Consider the following 16,335-nt stretch of genomic DNA (forward strand, 5'->3'; position numbering starts at 1 on the left):
TGCCAAGAGGACCAGACCATCTGTTGTTTGAAAGGTGTCTTGCCATCCAGCTCCTGGATCAGATGTCTGAGTGGCAACTCGTTGGTGTGGAGGTCACAAACAATCCAGACCAGCTTCCTCCCAATCTTCCGCTCTATCCACTGTATGACCCCCCTTGCCACCCTGTGTTCGTATTGGTGCTGTCCCTTCCAATGGCCTGCAGGGTCTGGTCTACGTTCCTCTCTCTGAGCCAGTTCACAATGTTATCTGCCACTATCTCAGCTGGTTTCCTGATGTCATCTTTCTCTGGAGTGAAATGCCACAAATACTTCCCTTCTGGTTCACTGCAGCAGGAGTAGTGTTCCTCCTTCACCATGGCAGGGAACAACTTGTCAGAATCTCCAAATTTCATGAACACTTTAGTGTCATCCCTTCTCCCATCAAAGAACAAACAATTGATTCCATTTTCTCTTATCCCCTTATCAAGCTCCTCTTCTAGGTTACTGACAAGTTTCTCCTGAGCTCTCCTTACTTTGTTATGATCTATCACCAGGTGAACATCATCAGGTGTTATCAAACCACCGTCAATCCAGCCAGCTGTTGCTATCTCTGCAGTTTCTCTGAGACCAGTGTGGTGTCGCATGCTGGCCAGAGCTATGCTCGGGATATCTTTCCTATTTCGAATCTTATGCCTGGAAGGTTTGGGATCATTATTTTCTGGGTTAGGGACAAAGTCACCATCCTCCTGGTCAGCACTCGGATCAGCCATGGGGAAGTCATTAAACTCTGAATCAGCTTGACTCCAATCATCGGCCTTTTTACCTCACCCTGGGCCTTCTCAAGTCTCTTTTCCTCGGCAACTCTTCTCCTCTTCTGTCTCTCTGTGGCAGCCTCCTGTCTCTTGGACTCCGGAATATCTTGGCTAGAAATCATGAGAGCCCCTATACTGCCAGTCTTCTCTCTCTGTGCTTTGACAAATGCCAGTTCGATCACAGGAATCTTCAGTTCACGCTTGCAAATACAGGAGATGTGGGCCTCGGATTTACAGTCACGATCGCATCCAAACTCAGGACAGAGAACAATTGGGCACTTGCAAGTAATTATGTCAAATAACTGATCCAGTTGCTTGGCAAAGCTGTCCTTAACTGCAAGTTTTCCTCTCCCAAGAGATATATCTCTTGCCTTTTCCCAACTGGCTAGCAGTCTCTCACTAATCTTCTTCTGACTTGTTATGACTGGAGGCTTGAACTGAGCGTTAGCCAGAGTGTACTGTGCCAAGACAGCTTTGGTCATATCACTGGCAATGTCTTTGTTTGTGTAAGTTCTTTGGTTCTTTTCACTGATTTGCCTGATTAAAACACCGTATCTCAAAGCATCTCTCAATGTAGGCAACCCCGACTTCAGGAGCTCTCTCCCAGACCCAAGATAGTGACTGAGATGGCTGGATTTTGGTTCCTCGTCCTGACACAAGCAGCCATCGCAAATATTATCAACTTATAAATGCATCAGAATCTGAAACAGAAAAAAATATTGTTAGTTGGGTTGTTAAAGAATGAAGTCAGAAAGCAATGTTCACTATTTAATTGTAATGCACTAATGCAGCTGTACGTTAGATTTTCGATAAATTTCACGCTAAAATTTACCTAGCAAAAGGTTGCAAAATATTGAAACTGAAATTATTTTGTTTATATACACTAAAATCTACCAAAAAAGTGATGGGCCATGAGTTTTAGCTGATCTTCCCTACTATGACACACCCTATTACAGCAGTATTATATTCACGAAAAGAACATTCATATATATACTCAAGGCTTCACTCTTCACATCAGTACCAGGCTGTGAACCTCATTTTTCTAGATACTAGGACTGCGAGATCCTGTCTTATTGACTCACTTATACTGTGGGTTGTGTTTGTTTACTGTGTCTCCCTAACTTTATAGTGTTTCCTTAACTTTCACTCTGCTTCCCTACTTTCACTGTACTTGTGTCATATACCTTCAGTGTATTTCTCTACCTTCATTATGTTTCCTTATCTTCACTTTGCCTTTGTACCTTTAGTATGCGTCACTTCCTTCATAATGTTTCCCTATTTTCACTGCTAGTGTGCTTCCCTACCATCATTGTGCTGTGTGCTTCCCTAGCTTCACGTTGTTCCCTGCTTTCACTGTAATACTCTACCACTGTACTCTTATGTCTCATTTGTGTGTTAATAACTTCGATAAGCTTTGAGCTTTCCTGCCTTCTCAAGTTCCTTTCAATGTTCTTCCCTATGTTCATCATGCGTCCTTACCTTCACTGTGCTTCCCTTACTTGGCCATTCCTTCTCAATACACACTGGTGTTGAACTGTGGAAAACGCGCGGTAATGATCAATAATTTGGTGAGAAATACGAAAAAATTCTCTCTCTCCTCACAAATTATAATATGTAAAAAATTATTTCTCCAAATTTTCTCACCCTCACTCACTCTCACTCTCACTCTCACCCCCACCCTTCCTCTCAACCTCACCTTTACCTTTACCCTCACCCTCACTCTTCCTCTCACCTTCACCCTCACCCTTCCCCTCACCCTCACCCACACTCTTCCTCTCACCTTCACCCTCACCCTTCCCCTCACCCTCACCCTCACCCTCTCTCTCACTCTCACCCTCACCCTTCCCCTCACCCTCACCCTCACCCATTCTCTCTCACACTCACCCTCACCCTCCCCCTCACGTCCATTCTCACCCTCTTCCTCAGCCTCACCCTTACCTTCACTTTCACCCTCAACCTTATGCACACCTTCAGCCTCAGTCTCACCCTCACGCTCACTCTACCGTTCACTCCTACTCTCACTCTCACCCTAACCCTTACCATCACCCAAACTCTCACCCTCACCTTAAATCTTACCCTCAACCTCACTCTCACCCTCACCTTCACTCTCACAATCACACTCACCCTCACCCACACTCTCAACCTCACCCTCACTCTCACCCCAACCCTCACCCTAACCCTCACTCTCACCCCCTTTATCACCCTCACTATCACCCTCACTCTCACCCTCACCTTCAGACTCACCCTCATTCCCACCTACACTCTTACCCCACCCTTACGTTAACTTTCACTCTCACCCTCACCCTCGCTTTCACCCTCACCCTCACTCTCAACCCCACACTAAACCTCACCCTCACCCTAGCTCTCACTCTCAATCTCACTATCACCCTTGCTCTCATCCTCACCATTACTTTCTTAGAACTACATCATTAATACCATGGGCCGATTTTTCAAACTAAAAAAAAAAAATTCGCCTCCGTATGACACACCCTACTGCTGTAATGTTATTATAACTAACACTGTTGAGATCAACCGTGGGTGAAGAGCGTTTATCTGATCTTGCCCTCATTAGCATTGAGAGACCTAGCACAAACCCTTGATTTAACCAAAGTTATCTGCAGCTCTAGCAGAGTGAAAAAGGAGGATTTTACTGTACAATGTTATATCGTTGCTGCAATGAATTGTATTTACTATACATTTTACAGTACTGAATTACATTGTGATAGCAGTATTTCATGAAGTCTAAATGCAAACTACTCAATACAGTAGTAGAATTTACAGTACTAATAAATAATTAGATCTAAGGCTCTAAGTAATTTAATAATACTTCCATGCAGCTTACAACTGGTTTTGAGATACGACCACAGTCCACAACCTACTCTAGTCGTTTCTTGGTGTCTGGGTGCTCCCTCAGACACACAAATTGGGGAATTTTTTAGTCCCCGAAGAAACTCCTGGAATTCACTGGGTGGGGTGAGGGTGAGAGTGAGGGTGAGACCGTTATATTGTGTTTATTTCTCACAAATTAGTAAATACACCATCACTGAGATACTGATCATTATTATCTTCGTCTAATTCTTGAAATAATAGTATAGTCATATATATATATATATATATATATATATATATATATATATATATATATATATATATATATATATATATATATATATATATATATATATATATATGTTAGCGGGAGAGAAAAGGAGAGAAGAGAAGACAAATGCTGCATTTAGCACGTTAAAGGGGTGAGGTGCAGTCCTTAGAACAAAATTTTAGGGGGGTCGTATGCATGTTTTCTCAGCACATGAGGACAGTGCTGTCTTTTTTAGGGGGGTCGATTGTAATATTCAGAAATTTCAGAGTAATTTCAAATGCCCCGCCATGAGTGATACTGAGCGTTCAAGGTCATCTGAGGGGAGGGAGCGCTGCCTGCTCGTAGCGAGAGATTGCGGAACTAGGCCTATATGATATTAAATGTAATTTACCGAATTAATAATGATACGATTCATGAAGTTAAGGGACTATTATTGAATTTGAAATTATTATAGATCGTTTAGCAGTCTGAATAATGTTACGGGTGTCCCAAGGAGTTATTAGTTAGGCGGAAAATATATCACGTAGGCCCAAGCTAGCGCCTTGGGGAGACGCGACGCTGGCTAGGCCCAGTCCCGGAGAGCATTCACACAGACAAGACGTTCCGCGCGTCCATCAGAAATAGTCACGTGGCCTAGTCACCTGTGCTGCGCTATTGCAGTATAACAAGGTTTCCGTCAGAACCCACTTGATTGGAGTTGACCGGAGTTGATTGGAGTTGACCGGAGTTGACTGCGAGAGATTGACTGCCGTTGATGATTGAGGGTGGCGATTGTCGCCATTGGACCGATCAGTGTAGGCCTGTCACTGTTTAGCGGGGTAGCAAAGGATCTCTTGAGTGAACGAGTGCTCCCGACAACTAAAACGACACGGGACCAGCATCGGCAGTGGGTGATCAGTGCTTACCACTCCGGTGCACAACACCACGTGTCCTCGGTCAGCTAGTGAAACCCTCTTGCTAACGGGAAGCTAAAGTTTCTCTCAACTGCACAAGGTCTGATTGGCTCACTCTCTTCCTGCCCATGGACGCACTGGGAGTACACTGAGGCTATCTGAGTATATTAATGGTCACACACTGAGACCGTGAGTCTAGGACTCTAGGAGATACCTAGAGGAACATTTTATCTTCATTATTACGGGTGTAGTTAACACCACTCCTCAGACTGATATTATCTTGACGTGTGTAGTTAATATTTCTTAAATAATTTTGATAATATTGTTTTGAATGTTTGTGCCATTAAGTGGAACCAGAGTGATACTGTGATTGATTCTTTTAATGCATCTGATTGGTCTTCATAATTCTGATCTCAGGTATAACTTTTATTCCCCAGAGTAGTGGGTAGGTTAGGTTAGGAAGTGTACATCTGTTGGGGTGCTATAATTTTGTTGAGTGCCCTTAAGGCCTATTCATTGTAGAGTATTTAATTTCTTAAATTTTATTACCATTTCCTCAGTGACTGATATTATTTTGTTGAAAGCCCTTAAGGCCTATTCATTGTGGAGTATTTAATTTCTTATTTTTTAGTACCATTTCCTAAGTGACTGATATTATTTTGTGAAAGCCCTTAAGGCCTGTTCATGTGTGCAAGCAACATTTCTTAATACTTCAAATTTATTGTTGCCTGTGTTTCTAATAATTTCTATGTCATGTATAACTTTTATTCCCCAGAGTAGTGTTTAAAGTTTAAGTTAAGAGGTGCGCATATTGGTGTACCATTATTTGATTGTGTTTGTAGTGTTGGAGGGAATATAAGTGTCTAAATTTTACAGTGTGTCTCATTCATCCCAGTCACAGACGCTATCCTTCCACGGGTCACGGACAGTTCATTTTGTGTAGTAGATTTAAGTGTTCTTGTGCTGGTTCGGGATTTTTCTCAAAGGGGCGCTTCCACTGCCTTTACCATCTATTAAATTTTAATAAACCCCAAGTCAAGTGAGAAATTAAAGTCCAGCAAATTCCGACCGGTTATATATATATATATATATATATATATATATATATATATATATATATATATATATATATATATATATATATATATATATATATATATATATAAAGTTAAAACAAGGTCACCAGTTACTAGTTTAAAGGTAAATATTTCCCAAGACCATAACCAATGTCTAAAACCAACCTCTAAGCTTCTCTGTGTAAGCTATGAGATATCTTTTTAAGTCTCTGGTGAGTATCTCTCCGTATACAGTATGTGCTTTTATTTTCATCAAATGTCAAGAGGCGTGTCACTAAGTTCTAAGCTCTTCCACTCTCTCAGATCTACACAATCTCATCGGCTAATACCACAATACATTTCCTTGGATTAGATAATGTGTAGTTTCATCCTCTGGATTAAGATTTCACATGGGATTGTTTATCGTCTGGTTTGTGTATTTTACCCTTCCCCGCCCTCTACTTCCATTAACTTTGACAGTTGAAGTATATATTCGAGTTATCAATTCTCAGGTGGGCCAAGGTAGCATCTTGATAAAAAGAAATGGTGACAGCAAATGGTCTACTGTGTTACATCATGACTGTACAAAACCTTTTAGTTTACTTTAGACAATGATGTTGCCGTAATGATCGTGAACATGAACTCAGCAAACAACACATTGTGGTATTGTATTAAGTAGAAATGTATTTTATGTTTTACGTAAGAGGACAATGCTACAAATTCTAAACATAAAATTTGATAATCTCACTATGGTACTATTCATAATTTCCGTGTTCGATTAACACCCTATATGTGTTTCAGGTAACCCGACGGAGGTATATTTCTCCGGCACACAACTCGCGACGGTGCTGTTGGGTTGTATCCCGGGCTGTCTCGTCTTGGGCATAGTCATACTTCCCATATTCTACAACCTCAACCTTGTCTCCATCAACGAGGTAAATTATTCGGTCGAGATGGTACTTGTTCTTCTCATAAATTGTTGAGTTTTAATATTAGGAAAAATTCTTCTTGATAAAGTCATCATAAACCCTATCATTCCGCAAATACTATAATCTCTTTAATCTCTTTTACTAAGGTTTAACCATTGCTATATCTTGCAGTACATAGAGCTAAGATATCGGTCACGACTGCTGAGACTGCTGGCAACTTTGTGTCTCCTGCTTAATAACTTCCTCTACATGGGCATGTGTTTGTACGCGCCTACAGTAGCTCTGACAACAGTCACGGGCCTCACTACCTGGCAGTCCACCCTAATCATGGGGTTCATCTGCACCTTCTACATCACAATCGTATGTATCTTAGATAAAATTTACCAACTGAGTCAGCTATTATTTATTAAAGAAATTATCGAGAATTTGGCCTCTTTGTTTTTGCTTACATGTCTCGTGTGTTTGTGCTCTACTGCTTGAATAATATTGGTCATTGCCTTCAGAATATCAATTTGGTTTCATCAAGTTAAGTCACAGCTGGAATCCTCATGTTTATGGCTATGGCCGGAAACAGATAAAGCTCTCGGTTACACAAAATGTAATTGTTGACCATCAAGATTAAACAATTATTGCATCAAATTTAATTTATATTCATCGAACTCTTCAAGGATTTACTTTTAAATTTTCAAATCAGAAGTGAGTGTCTTTCGCTATTTTTATTATTATTATTGTTTTTTTTTTTGGGGGGGGGGAGGGGTATTCTTACCTTTATATTCATTGTTTTGTCATTTAACGATAACGGGCCTGATCCTTTTGGAGCTTGAAACATTGAGAGAGATATTTGGGGAACAAAAACAAAATTACAATGTGCTAATTCACAGATAAAACGCTCACAATAATACAATCAAGAGCTGAGGTTGATTTACATTATAATTAAAAAAGCCAAAACATTTTCGTCCTGTAGTATGGTAAGTTGTTCTTCAGGTTTTATACTGTAACTTTTATCACTAAGTCACGTTAATGACATAATAATTCAGGACAATATGTGCCCAGTGTCGATCAGTGCCGCATTAACACAGCTCGTGATCTTTTCTTCATCCTCGTTAATTTGCAGCCAACGATATAAGGGAGATGATGTGGCCAGGGAATAATTTTATCTCTTTTTTTACACATTAATTTAATCCTATTTTTATCTAATACATAACAGGCTAAACAAATATTTCGATGTGTGTTTTAAAAATTTTACATAATTAAAATCAATCTAGAACAAAGAGACAACATTTCACATAAGTATTTAGCATGTCTTACATATTGGGGTAAACAGATTTTTCTTCTCTCATGAACTTTAATTGTTGATGCACTAGTGGAATGGAGTACAGGTTATCTTGTTGTTGAAGTGCAGTAATAATTGTATAACTCGATCTATGGTTGTGCAAAGTACAACAGTTTCAGCCTCAGTAGTAGATAACACAGTTCCTGAATTAGTAGTAGATACAACAGTTTCTGTCTCAGTAGTAGATACCCAACAGTTTGTGCCTCACCAGTAGAAATAACAGTTTATGCCTCAACAGTAGATACAACAGTTTCTGCCTCACCAGTAGAAATAACAGTCTCAGCCTCAGTAGTAGATACAACAGTTTTAGCCTCAGTATTGTAGTAGATAACACAGTTTCTGCCCCAGTAATTGATACAACAGTTTCTGCCTCACCAGTAGAAATAACAGTCTCAGCTTCAGTAGTAGATACAACAGTTTTAGCCTCAGTATTGTAGTAGATAACACAGTTTCTGCCCCAGTAATTGATACAACAGTTTCTGTCTCAGTAGTAGAAATAACAGTCTCAGCTTCAGTAGTAGATACAACAGTTTTAGCCTCAGTATTGTAGTAGATAACACAGTTTCTGCCCCAGTAATTGATACAACAGTTTCTGTCTCAGTAGTAGATACCCAACAGCTTCTGCCTCACCAATAGAAATAACAGTTTATGCCTCAACAGTAGATACAACAGTTTCTGCCTCACCAGTAGAAATAACAGTCTCAGCCTCAGTAGTAGATACAACAGTTTCAGCCTCAGTAGTAGATACAACATTTCCTGCCTCAACAGCAGATACAATTGGTCAAATAGTAAACGAGGAAATGCTCAATTTGGAAGCTGTCAGTATGAATATAATTGTAATTGAGTGTTAACTCAAAATTCTTCTGAACATTTTATTCATTCTATCTTTAGTACGTTCACCTTTGTTGGTTGGGAGCCATATTGTGCTGTCATTTCTAACTCATCTGTTTTTGATTTGTTTAGCTTTTTTTACTTTTATCCTCTACGCGACTGATCTGCTACATAGCCGCTTGGTTGGTCGGTCACGTCTTTGTTACGCACTCTTGGCTAGTACTGGGAATGCACTGGCTCCTGAATGTACACTCGGAAACCATAGTCTCTAGCCGACCTGGGTCGGTGCTGGAGGTTAGTACAGTGTCCTTTCTGGACGGGAGCCCACTCTAACTATCACGAGGCAACACACGCACGAACACACACAGTCATTGTACAGCTGTATAGATGATATTATGTATAAATATTGTATAAGGCATTTTATACTCTGCATTATCTTCATTATATATGAACACGAAGAAAAATTACCATAGGTTGTAGTAACGAAAGTATGAATGGAAATAAACACTTCCAAACATCCCAGTGAATCCACACAACGTTTACAGCACTTCCACCACACCCCATCTATATCTTTAATTCCCCATCATTCGCCTAACTATATGAAAAATCGTGTTTAATTTAACTACATGTTTCAAAAACCTTAAATTACAAGTGGATCAGTCACTCCTCATTTGACACACTTGTAGTGTAATACTTTTACCATCCCACCTGGGCACATGGAGGCCCACGATAACTCTCACGGGGCAACATACTAACGAACACACAAGTTATGATATGAACCCTCCCAGGCTTCACTATCATTATCATGTTATGATCATCATGCTCTGTATCTTTGTAACTAGTCATAGTATCAATACATGGAGGAAAATCTATATTAATATACTGTAATATTGCATTTTATTGCAAACCGTAAAAGATGTCGTTTAATCATTGGACGTTAGGAAAAGCACCACACACTGGAGTTACGAAATGAAGAACCAAAGGACATAGGAATGACCGACCTGACGTCGTGTGTAGGGAGGCCTGCCGTATCAGTGTGGACACGGTTGCTCAAAGGTCAGGTCAGGTCAAAAATAAGGGACTCACTAAATAACTATCCTACATCTAGATCCAAGGTTTCCAAAGCATTTTTAACCAAGGGGCATTGTCAAATAAATTTATGTAACATATTATCAGCTCCTCTTCGTGTGTGTTGGTGTTGGTGTGGTGGATTAGTGGATGATATCATTATGAACTGACCTCATGTTTAATAAGGTCACCCTGTATATTTAAGCCTCTCTCTGTCCATGTAATCCAGTTGCCCCTGAAGATGTCTTGAATAAAGACGAAAGCTAAGGTGCTCCGTTGTTTCCCTTTTCCCGTGTGATTTTATCTTTTATCAAGATTTATCTTATCCGCGTTTTCATAGTGGAGCTACATGAAATATATATATATATATATATATATATATATATATATATATATATATATATATATATATATATATATATATATATATATATATATATATATATATATATATATATATATATACATATATATATATATATATATATATATAATAACATGAAATATATGAAATATATAATAACCACAAGGAAAGAAGAAAACACGAAGTTCCCAAGTGCTTTCGTGTAATTCACATCTTCAGGGGTGAGTACAGACTAAAGAGAAGTACAAAACAAGGTGTATATATACAGAGGAGGGTGAGACCAGGTCCACAATGGTCAGGTATTAGGTAATGACCCTACTAATCTTTAAATAGCACCGCAACTGACGGTAGTCAGGTCAGAGGGTAAGGTGACCCAACCTTCTCACCTGGTTACAAATCTTCTAAATTACAAAATTGTCCAGTTTGTACATGCCTGTACAAACTGGCAGCTCATATGCCATCCTAGACCCACAGCCTATATGTATGGTGCAAGACCACAGTCCAATACATACAAGTCGGGCAGTCAAGCGTTGGTTTGAGGCGCACCCGCAGATTATTCTATTGGACTGGCCCCCTAAAGGAGCCGATTGTAATCCAATAGAAAATCTATGGGCGCATATGGTTATTGAAAGGGACATTGAGGAGAAAACGAGTGAGGCAGTGAGGAGACACGCACAGAATGTGTGGGAGGGAATAAGGAGGAGGCCGAAAATCTGCAACAATCTGGTAGATTCCATGCCCACCAGATTGCATGAAGTTATAGCAGCAGATGGAGGTTGGACACGGTATTAACCTGTGGTCAAGAATTAAATCTCCGCCCACGACGGTGCCTTGTAGGGGGTGGCGGGGGAGTTAGCTCTCTGGTGTAACCTCGTTGGGGCCACATAGACTTCGTTTCCTAACTCTCGGGAATTTGTCCAGGTATTTTACTATGTGGTTTTACGTCACTTCGCATAAATATGCTTACAAAATCTATGCATTAATATGCATAACTCTTCGGAATCTGTCCAGACATTAAATGCATGTTATATACTACAATAATCACATAGATATGTTTACAATGTTTATGCATAATAAATGTGAAAAATATTTTTGGGGTTTCAATTAACCAATAGTCATGCCTACAAAACAATCTTGATGCTCTAAGTGCATGTATGTGTTAAATAACGAGTAACTGATCCACATTATTTTGGTAAATAAGGAAATGAAAAGCAAGCACTTAACCATATGGATATAGTTACACGGAAGAAGGGAAATAAGGATGAACCATGGTTTTGATGGAAACAATGTGCTCTGGGACGATGCTCACAATGACGAATGGGAGAAACCTCTTTATGAAACATCTTACCTACTAAGGATGAAGCTTAATGTTACAGGAACACACACACACACACACACACAGTGTAACTTTATGTGACGCGTTGTCTGACTTGGGGTGGCTTTGAGCGAACCATACACTTGATAATACAATTTATGTATCCTTCCTGTCCATGAATTACAACAATAACCGTAGGTAAAAAGTTACAATATTATACTAATAACTCTGTCATGTATTGATACTATGACTAGTTACCAAGATACAGAGCACGATGAACATAACATGATAAAGATAGTGAAGCCTGGAAGGGTTCATATCATAACTTGTGTGTTCGTGCGTATGTTGCCCCGTGAGAGTTACCGTGGGCCTCCATGTGCCCAGGTGGGATGGTCAAAGTATTACACTATAAGTGTGTCAAATGAGGAGTGACTGATCCACATGTAATTTAAGGTTTTTGAAATATGTAGTTAAATTAAACACGATTTTTCATATAGTTACACGAATGATGGGGTGTGGTGGAAGCATCGTGGTCTGGCACACACACACACAAGCGCTGTAAACGTTGTGTGGATTCACTGGGTGGTTTGGAAGTGTATATTTCCATTCATACTTTCGTAACTACAACCTATGGTAATTTTTCTTCTTGTTCATATATAATGAAGATAATGCAGAGTATAAAATGCCATATACAATATTTATACATAATGTCATCTATACAGCCGTACTATGACTGTGTGTGTTCGTGCGTGTGTTGCCTCGTGATAGTTAGAGTGGGCCCCCGTCCAGAAAGGACACTGTACTAATCTCCAGCACCGACCCAGGTGGGCTAGAGATTATGGTTTCCGAGTGTACATCAGGCCAGCTGATTTCGAACCTATTCCAACCAGCCAGAATCTGCCCACATTTCCCCATATTCCTACCTCGCGCTTATCTCAGACGTAGAGACAAACTGGACTGGTTCAAAGACACTATCTCAGCCAGGAGCTTTGGGTATAACAATCAAGACTAGTATCAAAGAGGCAGTATATTTTACATACTGTATGTTAGGAGGCCTCGGGAACACTGAGGTAACTAGAAGTGTGATGTTCAGGTGTTCGTAAATAATAGCTAATACGCTGGTTGGTGTTCGATTCTTGAGTAATTGAGAATGAAAAGTAACTGGAATCACACACACACACACACACACATATATATATATATATATATATATATATATATATATATATATATATATATATATATATATATATATATATATATATATATATATATATATATATATATATATATATATATATATACTAGAGACTTGTCTTTCATTATCAGTTACTAGAAAGAAGTGTCTTACATTTTGTTGCTTCTCGATAGACAGTTTATAATATTCGGTCGTTCGTCGTCGTGCGTCCGTCCGTCCGTTGTCGTTTGTCTGTTCACCTGTCGGCCATCTATTCGTCTGTCCGTAAAGTGTAAAAACAAAAAAAAATTGGCTAAACTGATTTTTTAGCATCAATTTTGTTGAAATTTTCCAGAAAAATTCCATGGGCGGATCTCTTTCAGCCTGTGTCCAATATCGAACTTGCCACCCCAGGTGAACATTAAAGCTTGGCGAATCTTTTATCTCCTGGAAAGTAAGGATTAATATTAATTGTTTTCAGTTTGGGTAAGTAGATCCATTACTATTTATCATATATTCATTGATAGGTTTCTAGGTTGTGACAGGTTGTGATTGTAGCGCGCCAGTCCAACTGATAGTCATTAAAATCTACCAATGAAAATTAAACATTCATAAACGGCTGTAAATAATTGACGCTTACAAATCGTACGGGTGTGTTGGTGGGAAGGGAGGCGCAGTGTACCCGCCGTCAACACTGCCAGTTTCGTTTGTTGGTTTCCCTCCTCACTCGTCCCCTTCCTCACTCGTCCCCTTCCTCACTCGTCCCCTTCCTCGCTCGTCCCCTTCCTCGCTCGTCCCCTTCCTCGCTCGTCCCCTTCCTCGCTCGTCCCCTTCCTCGCTCGTCCCCTTCCTCGCTCGTCCCCTTCCTCGCTCGTCCCCTTCCTCGCTCGTCCCCTTCCTCACTCGTCCCCTTCCTCGCTCGTCCCCTTCCTCGCTCGTCCCCTTCCTCGCTCGTCCCCTTCCTCGCTCGTGCCCTTCCTCGCTCGTCCCCCTTCTCTCTGGTACCCTTCCTTGCTCGACCCCTTCTTCACTCGTACCTTCCTCCTCGTCCCCTTCCTCCTCGTCCCTTCCTTCTCGTTCCCTTCCTCAATCGTCCTTTCTCTGGGCTCTTCCTCGTCCCTTCCTCCCTCTTCCTCCTCGTCCCCTTCCTTGCATTCCCTTCCTCCTCATCTCCTTTCTCTCTGATATCCTTCCTCCTCGTCCCTTCCCTCACTCGTCCCCTTCCTCACTCGTCCCCTTCCTCACTCGTCCCCTTCCTCACTCGTCCCCTTCCTCACTCGTCCCCTTCCTCACTCGTCCCCTTTCTCTCTCGTCCTCTTCCTCGCTCGTCCATCACATTGTCGGTCACCATTCATAACCATCAAACAGTCGAGATGTTTTAGTGAAACTTATCAAAGACGTAAAGATACAGATTATAAACTCATGGCCATGGTCACGACTCAAGGTTGGGTATTAATTGTCTTTATTATGAACACCTGTCACCATCTCCGAACTATATAGTTTTATTCTCAACTATCAAGATGTGTTTTTGAGTTGTCTGGATGATATGTATTTGAGGTTACACCTACATTACACTTATATGTTACTCGCGTTTTATTTTCCAATATTAAGATCAGGGTTTATGATCAGTTGTTGCTTATTAAGGTAATTCAGCCATCCAGCGTTCTTATCTGGGCTATAATTTAGAAGTTCTTTCAGATATATAGAATAAAGCTCGGTGTACCTGTGTGTTATGGGTTATGTCTGTCCAACATAAGGCCATGTGTTCTTGTGTGATCTGCAAACGTATAACTGTTAAAAGTATTTAGGATAAAGCTTGACACTTTTTTATTTTATTTCCTAAAGCTGTTACGTACACAAAATAAAATTCTATCTCGCATCTCTCCATTAGCGAGAATATGTTTCAGTTGTATCTGTCAACACTGTGCTGTGTGGTGGCTGTGTTAATTGGATACGTCCTTCACCCTCACTGGTACTTACCTGCACCAAACTTTTATTTTTCATATGATCTGCGTCTGTACAGTGTGCTTCATATTGTAAGAGACGCTGCTCACCTGTGTCTGGTCACTAGGAGTGTCTACACCAGCAAGTAAGAAAGGCGCAAGTTAGTATCTAGAACGCAAGTCTTTTTGTTTAATGCTGGAAATTGTTGAGGAATATGTGTAGGTGCTCGTACGCGCTGGAAGCTACTATGATTATACGCTCCCATGCCATTCACTGTAATGGATAATAACCTCATTGTAATCTTGCTACATTAACTGCACGATAAAAAAAGTATTCGTATCGTAAAAACAATAGTGTCAAATTGCATGTTACCAGCTTCAGCAGTAAGGTTAGCGAGGTATTGTTTATATGGACACTAAGTATAAGCTGACACGCACTAGTATATTTACCAGCTCTAGGATCTTGGTATGCCGGCGTTATGTAACAAGCTACCACAGTTATGTAAGAGCATATTACTGGTGGTGGTTAACGTAGTTAGCTTCAACAAGTGATAGGCAAGACCGCCTCTTGTACAGAAGGAGTTCGAACATATTTTCAAGTGGATCTGAACCAGTCATAAAAAGTTTATAATATAATATTTTTTTAACAAGGAGACAACACAGTGCATGCGAGGCTGACTGTCCTGACTCATCCGCCTCTCAGTCACCAGCGTGTCTCTCTGTCTTCCGTCCGTAACACTACACTATATATGATAATTATCATCTCTTAATTGTCACCAAATAGATCTTGTTCGAGTGTCTGTCTGTCTGTACAGCTCCACTGGATAGTTGATCACTTCTCCGGTACAATCAATTCTGTAAGAGTGTCTCATCCGTCTGTCTGTCTGTTACTCTGTAAGTCTATCAGTTGGTTTGTTCTGTGCTCGGGATTTCACTTAACCATATGTCTGTTGCATGACTTCCTCCAATGCCTGTCCCTATGTTTCGTCATGCTGATAGACATATTTCAATGTGTTTTTCGGTTTAATGCTGAATACTTTGGAAGGAAGATTTTAACACAATATATGTTCTGGCATACAGTGTTAGTCTGTGTACGTGATGTATCTGATCAGATGGCTGTTCAAACACTTTAGCGTAAATGTCGGCCTTGTTTCACTGTCTGTCCGTCTGTCTCGGTCCGCCTGTCTGTCTGGTTCGTGTTTATGACTCGTCTTTACTAGTCGTAACAGTAGGTCATTTATTGGGGTACTGGGAACCGTATAAGTGAAGGTGGCTGTAAATCATGAAGGCATGACGCAGGTACAGCACGAGGCAGGTAATGACTGTCGATTGTTGAGTACAGTGTGTGTGTGTGTGTGTGTTGAGGGAGGTACTGGGATGTGTATGTGGGGGTACTGTCATGTGTGTACAGTGTAAGTGCGTGTGTGTAAGTGTGCGTGTAAGTGTGTGGGGATACTGGTGAGTGTGTGTGTGGGGGGGGGGGTTACTGGGATGTGTACGTAAGTGTGTATGTGGGGGTACTGAGATGTACAGTGTA

At 40.5% G+C, this 16,335-nt stretch overlaps 1 protein-coding gene across 1 annotated transcript; it reads left to right on the forward strand.

The window, feature by feature from the left end:
* Positions 1-6,639: 6,639 nt before the first annotated feature.
* On the forward strand, positions 6,640-7,127 carry LOC121880237 (sodium-dependent multivitamin transporter-like; the record flags this gene model as incomplete). The annotated part of the gene is made up of 2 exons (XM_042387394.1): positions 6,640-6,773; positions 6,939-7,127. Coding segments are annotated over 2 exons (323 nt in total), but the record flags the coding sequence as incomplete, so codon positions are not given.
* Between the last annotated feature and the right edge of the window lie 9,208 nt (positions 7,128-16,335).

This window comes from Homarus americanus, unplaced genomic scaffold (assembly GCF_018991925.1).
Source record: "Homarus americanus isolate GMGI-L3 unplaced genomic scaffold, GMGI_Hamer_2.0 scaffold2316, whole genome shotgun sequence".
In the NCBI taxonomy this organism is placed as follows: Eukaryota; Metazoa; Arthropoda; class Malacostraca; order Decapoda; family Nephropidae; genus Homarus; species Homarus americanus.